This window comes from Aricia agestis, chromosome 12 (genome assembly GCF_905147365.1).
Source record: "Aricia agestis chromosome 12, ilAriAges1.1, whole genome shotgun sequence".
NCBI lineage: Eukaryota > Metazoa > Arthropoda > Insecta > Lepidoptera > Lycaenidae > Aricia > Aricia agestis.
In genome coordinates this window covers 12,972,206-12,979,232 of record NC_056417.1, presented here as the reverse complement: position 1 = coordinate 12,979,232, position 7,027 = coordinate 12,972,206, and the positions used below count along the sequence as shown (strand labels likewise).

At 41.3% G+C, this 7,027-nt stretch overlaps 1 protein-coding gene across 1 annotated transcript; it reads left to right on the top strand.

Moving 5' to 3' along the window:
- Window positions 1-4,170: 4,170 nt before the first annotated feature.
- LOC121732823 (actin-5C) lies at window positions 4,171-6,464 on the top strand. The gene is made up of 3 exons (XM_042122818.1): window positions 4,171-4,305; window positions 4,719-5,079; window positions 5,349-6,464. Exons 2-3 carry the CDS (start codon window positions 4,730-4,732, stop codon window positions 6,127-6,129), a joined length of 1,131 nt encoding a protein of 376 aa, XP_041978752.1. The 5' UTR covers window positions 4,171-4,305; window positions 4,719-4,729; the 3' UTR covers window positions 6,130-6,464.
- The last annotated feature ends 563 nt before the right edge of the window (window positions 6,465-7,027 follow it).

Below are 7,027 nucleotides of genomic sequence, written 5' to 3'. Positions count from 1 at the left end.
ATTTTACCATGTTCATCATATTAAGCCATCCCCCAAGCAAACGATCTTGAAGAATTTTTGAACATACATTTGACGCGTTGCCGAGATCGCACAATAATCCTATCTTTTTAGGGTTCCGTACCCAAAGGGTAAAAACCCTATTACTAAGAATTCGATGTCTGTCTGTCCGTTTGTCTGTCTGTCTGTCTGTCTGTCTGTCTGTCTGTCTGTCTGTCTGTCTGTCTGTCCGCCTGTCTGTCTGTCTCCAGGCTGTATCTCAAGAACGGTGATAGCTAGAGAGTTGAAATTTTCACAGATTACGTATTTCTGTTGCCGCTATAACAACAAATACAAAAAATAAAATAAATCAAATATTTAAGGGGGGCTTCCATACAACAAACAGATTTTTTTGGCATTTTTTGCTCTACATATACAGTGTGTAACAAAAATAAGTGATAATACTTTAGGGTGTGTACGTGTTCCTTGTAGAGAGTTCACTGTGAAAGTAGCAGCGCTGAAAGACCGAATTTTTTTCACTTTCATTAACTATAGTTAATGAAATTGTGTCGTGTGTTTCAAATGAACGTAATTCGTAATTACTAGGGACTGTAGGTAGATACTAAAAGTATGCTTTAATTTTAATAAATTTGTATTACTTTGGAAGCTAATATCATGAGTAAAATAAACAAAAATAGGAAATTAATAACGGAAAAGGGAATGTTGTTATACTGAAGATTATTGCTGTATTTTTATTATTTACTAGCTGACCCGGCGAACTTCGTATCGCCTAACAGTCAATGATGAAATACTCAAACCAGATATGTTACTACCGCGCGCGTTGTGAAGCTTCAGTAATAAGTCTAGAGCTAAGCTAATTTTTAGACTTTTTCAGGAAAATATTTTTTTTTTTAGAATTTTTCTCTCCGTAAGAACCATCCTCGTACTCCAAGGAATATTTTAAAAAAAGAATTATCGGTCCAACCGTTCTCGAGTTTTGCGCTTAGCAACACATTCAGCGACTCATTTTTATATTATCTAAGACTTTGTAGCTTTCAAATTATGAGTTTATAATAAGGCTCTGTAGTCTATACGGTAAATTATGGCTGTTCCGTAGGGGGAGCGCCTTAAGCATAACACCAATAATTTCTCCAATAATGTCTTCTTATTAAAGTTTTTAGAACTTGTATGCCAATGACTGGTCAAAAATTTAGAAACTAAAAAGTTTAAAAATGGCGCGGTTAAAATCATCAATTCATCAGGGAAAGTTAATAAAATATCAATTCAACCAGCACACATTTCTATTACTTAATGAATATTTATAGCAACATAATTCTAATACATTTCATCTGCATTTTGACCTTAACAGAACGTAATATTTATTGCGTGATATACCGAACTATGTAAATACAGCTAATGTTTACATGAATAATTTACATATGTAGATGACAAAATAACGAACAAGCGATATCAATTATCACAACTCACAGATATATCATATAAGTACATTGCAATTCTCAGCATCGTCGTGCACTTGTTACCAACTTGTTACTAGGGGTCCAAATAATCCAATGTTTGGCAAAGTGACAGCTGCAAGGATGGCAAATCACCAGCTGTATTTGGCATCTTTGATCTTGCATTGCGATTTGCGCCGCAAAGAAAGCGTGCTGCATGCTATTTTGCCTGTATAGTGTTATTAGTGTATAGTTATAGTCTTGGTGAATGCTGATATCAATGATTAGTTACTACTAGATTTAGTACTACCAATTGTATGAATGAGATGCTACGATGGGAGTTGAGACATACAATCCGGTCAAAACAAATATCACTAAAACTGGTTACTACACCAACGTCATGAGATTCTTTACAACTTAGTCACCCTATCATCAGCGTAATTTAAGAGCGGGCTGCCAAATTTTGCTGTGTTTTCTGATAAGTGTTAACAAAGTGTTAAGTAGGGTATTACGATCCCGGAAGACGATTGACTTAAATGAAATTGAGATTTATTTAATCATTGTATATTTATCTGATAATATTTGCCTTACGGAAAACACGATTCACTTATTATGACTCGATAGTTATATTTTCGAAATTATGAATGGGCTTTTCATCAAATTATATCTGTTACACTTATTGAGTTACTATCATTAAATAACTTGCACAACTACAATCACACACTTTATAAAATAATAACTAAAGGAAATAAGGGAATAAGAAAGAATAAAGGGAATAAGAAAGTTTGCCAATTGCCCCCTTATTTCATTAAAAAAAAACTAATAGTGAACAATATCGCGTAACAATGGTTCCCGAATTCCGCATTATAGCACGAAAATAAAGGTCGTAATCGTAAGTCCCAAAAATGTTTTTGATGATTAAGTACTTACGGTACTTAAAAATTAAATACAATACTATCGTACTTTGATATTTCTGACAGCAGGCTCTTAACTATAACGTCCATAGCCCCAAGCCCAACCAAAAATAAAAGACTTGAATGTTTCTAAACGCACACAAGGATTAAGTTTGTAAATTAATGTGTGAGTAGCGTGCAAGTATAGTAACGGTTGCCATCGTTCACCAATCACAGTCCTCGGTCCATATAAGGCCAAGCAGACGGTTCATCACCATGACCGTAGAGGTTCTATAACCAAATCAACATTTCAAATTTTCCTTTACCATAATGTCAGTCGAATGTCGTTCATGTCACATTGAAATTATTACGCGAAAAAATCTATTTGGGAAAATTTGATAAAGCTTAGAAAATAACTACAGTTGCAAAAAATTGGTAAGAATTATTTCAAATCATAATATAAGTAGTGTAGTAAGTAAATCATATAAGTATTTTAACGTGGGAGAGCCATGCTTCGGCACGAATGGGCCAGCTCGACCGGAGAAATACCACGTTCTCACAGAAAACCGGCGTGAAACAGCGCTGTGTTTCGTCCAGTGAGTGAGTTTACCGGAGGCCCAATTCCCTTCCCTACCCTCCCCTATTTTCCCCTCGTTTGCCCCCTTATTTCATAAAAAAAAGTAGGTTAGCAACTTCAATTACTTATTGCAATAATTATTGCCCTATAATGTTTGCATATGTACTAACTCGATATTTATATCGATAAAATTATGATTCATTGTTGCTCATAATAATTGACACGGTGCCAATAATCTAATGACCTGTCACCTGACGTCTCCAAGTGATGCAGTCAACGAACTTGTACATTTTATATCTATCTGATTAACAATAAAAGCGTCTTCGATTCGGCGTCTTGTGGCGTGTCTGAGTTCGCCACACTCCACAGGCCACTTCGCCAGAAGTCAGAACAGCGAGCTTGTTGGGTCGCAAGATCAATGTTGCCATAACATACACGCGCAAGTCGCCGTTTATGTGAAATACGTGTGACTAAGCTTTGGATCACACAAGGTATTTAACCGACTTCTAAATAAAGGCGGAGATCCTATGTTTGGCTTATTCATGTTCTTATTCGGTCCAAATATTTTATTTCCTTCAATTCTTACAAATTAGGTTCTGTAGGTTTATAACGTTGCCTCATGTTGATATCTCATAATTATCATACTGTTACAGTTAATTAATATTTATAGTTGAGTTGAATTGGCCACCCATCCTACACCTAGGCAGTTCATTAATTATTATACTTAAAAGATACTTTAAATAAACAACTTAATTTTGAATACTTATAAGAACACCAAGTACCTTTGAAGATATACAAGTACCTACTTACAACTTACAAGTAACCAAAACACACTAAGTATCTTATTTGCAAAGTTCATCATACATCATAATATTATTTTAGTATGGTCTAATGAACTGGCTGGCCAATTTAACTAGATGGCTAGCCTGCAGCATAATTTTATACAGCTACAACATGCATTATGTCAATAAAATTCCTGCCCAAATATGGTAAAAATCTGTTAGTACAATGCAATCTGTATCTCTCTCAACATACGGACTCGCCAGATATGGTGAGAATTTAGTAAAATGGCAACAGCGGTGAGGCCGTTATCAAGTAGCGCCGCGCTATCAGGGCCGGTTGCGGCGGCGGGCGACGCGGCGAGGGGAGGGGGACGCGCAGGCTCCCTGCATCGCAATACCATATATGGTAACGAAAACTCAGAATCGCTCCGATTGGTGGAGAGCCCGCCGCGGTCGCGCGCTCGGGGGAAGGGGGCCCCGAACACCAGCCTCGTTTATATACTCCGTTTGTCCCCAGCGCCAACATTCCACGAAGTGAACTTGAGTTGAGGTGTTGTGCAGCACGACCTAGGCTGTGCAATAGATATAATAATTTATTTTACTTAGGACTTATTTAATTAAAAGTAAGTGTCGTACGTGTTTTTATGTGAAATGAGTGCATCTCTAGTGTTTTAGTGTCAAAATAGTGTAATGCATGTGGATTGACGAAAGCCGGCATGGCGCCGCTTCGGGATACCGGGAACGCCGGTTACGGTAGGGCGTGGCCGTGGCATAACCGTTAAATCTTCCAGAAGCTATTCTACTTCTAAAAGATTATCTTGAGGATTGAGTGCGACGATTTATCTGCCCGCGTGTTACGCCACGTCTGCCGTGTAGGCTCTTATTAGACGGAACCTTATAAGGTCTCAGCCTCGCCGCGTCAGTGGGCGAAGTCCGTTCCACTTAATGGAAACCATAAATAGAAGTAGCTAGCTTTATCCATAGTGACCATGGAGTGTGCTTGCTGATATTTTAATTTTGTTTCTTCTCTTTACAGACTAATTCACAATGTGCGACGAGGAGGTTGCCGCGTTGGTAGTAGACAATGGATCCGGTATGTGCAAGGCCGGTTTTGCCGGAGACGACGCACCCCGTGCCGTCTTCCCGTCCATCGTGGGCAGACCCCGCCACCAGGGCGTCATGGTCGGCATGGGTCAGAAGGACTCCTACGTAGGTGACGAGGCCCAGAGCAAGAGAGGTATCCTCACCCTGAAGTACCCCATCGAGCACGGTATCGTCACCAACTGGGATGACATGGAGAAGATCTGGCACCACACCTTTTACAATGAACTCCGTGTCGCACCAGAGGAACACCCAGTGCTGCTCACAGAGGCGCCCCTCAACCCTAAGGCCAACAGGTGCGTTGGTTTCCTAATTAGATCAATAGTTTCAGTAACGCTACTCATTAATTAGTAAATTATAAATTGACGCATGCATCTTGAATATTTTGCGCCATTTTCTTGTTTGATGAATTTCACGGTACATAATATTTGGCTCAATCAATTGACAAATTAAACTTCTTAACTTGCACGAATTCAATTAACATTTTATACATATAATATCCATCCAAGAAAAATGTTTGGTCCTTGTTCTAATTTACTGATGATCTTTATTTGTTTGTTTACAGAGAGAAGATGACACAGATCATGTTCGAGACCTTCAACACACCCGCCATGTACGTGGCCATCCAGGCCGTGCTCTCCCTGTACGCCTCCGGTCGTACCACCGGTATCGTGCTTGACTCCGGCGACGGCGTCTCCCACACCGTGCCCATCTACGAGGGATACGCCCTGCCTCACGCCATCCTCCGTCTGGACTTGGCCGGTCGCGATCTCACCGACTACCTGATGAAGATCCTCACCGAGCGCGGCTACTCCTTCACCACCACGGCCGAGAGAGAAATCGTGCGCGACATCAAGGAGAAGCTCTGCTACGTCGCCCTCGACTTCGAGCAGGAGATGGCCACAGCCGCCTCCAGCAGCTCCCTCGAGAAGTCCTACGAACTTCCCGACGGTCAGGTCATCACCATCGGAAACGAGCGATTCCGTTGTCCCGAGGCTCTCTTCCAGCCCTCGTTCCTGGGTATGGAAGCTTGCGGCATCCACGAGACCACCTACAACTCCATCATGAAGTGCGACGTGGACATCCGTAAGGACTTGTACGCCAACACAGTATTATCCGGAGGTACCACCATGTACCCGGGCATCGCCGACCGTATGCAGAAGGAGATCACGGCCCTCGCACCCTCGACGATGAAGATCAAGATTATCGCCCCACCGGAGAGGAAATACTCCGTATGGATCGGAGGCTCCATCCTCGCGTCCCTCTCGACCTTCCAACAGATGTGGATCTCGAAGCAGGAGTACGACGAGTCTGGTCCCTCCATCGTGCACAGGAAGTGCTTCTAAGCGCCCAGAAGGTGCGCCACTGCCGCCCCAGCAGCAGTCCGCGGCTCGGCCGGTCCCGCGGCCGGCTGCTCAACTCAGGCTTGTAATAACCGTTAATTTAATTGTACGTAAGATATTATATGTAATTAATTAAATGGTAATAGAAACGGCAGAACGAAGCGCGGCGCCGCGGGCGCGCCTCTTCTGCCGGCATCGGTACTGCATTCGCCAAAGGATCTGTTTTGTAATCTCATGAATGATGATTGTATGTGCTGAAACGAATAAGACTACTTTCTTACTAGGTCATTTATAAATTATAAAAGATGAAAATACAAAAAAAAACTGAAAAATTTGAACTTGTCTTTCATTTGTCTGTCCTTGACATTGGTGCATGCCGCATGCGGGTCGGGTGCGAGATGCACTATTTATACGCCCGAGACCAACGCTCGGCATTGACCTACGTACCAAAATAAAACAGCGCTTCTCGCTTCTCCAAAAATAACCCAATTACATCGCGTGAGAAACTCCCTCACTCGATCGTGAAGCAGTCTGACATAGATACAAACAGCTAAGTACATATTGTGGCAATAAATACTTAGATACATTTTTACTACACACTACAGTGTGTAGTAATCATGTCATTTTTACCACACACTGTATATACATATACAGTGTGTGGTAAAAATGACATGACAGAGGTATGTAAATTGTAGTATGCTGTACGGTACCGTACCTATACATGTATGCCATACAAAAAAGTTGAAAATCTCGCCACGTCAGCGCCGCGTCTACTTTGTACGCGGATCGCGTTGTCATCTCGATTTCAACTAAAACTTTCGCTGCTTGTAACGCCCGCGCCAGATCATCAATCATCGACAAAATATCATTTCGTCCCATCAATCGTCGTCTATTATGTTGG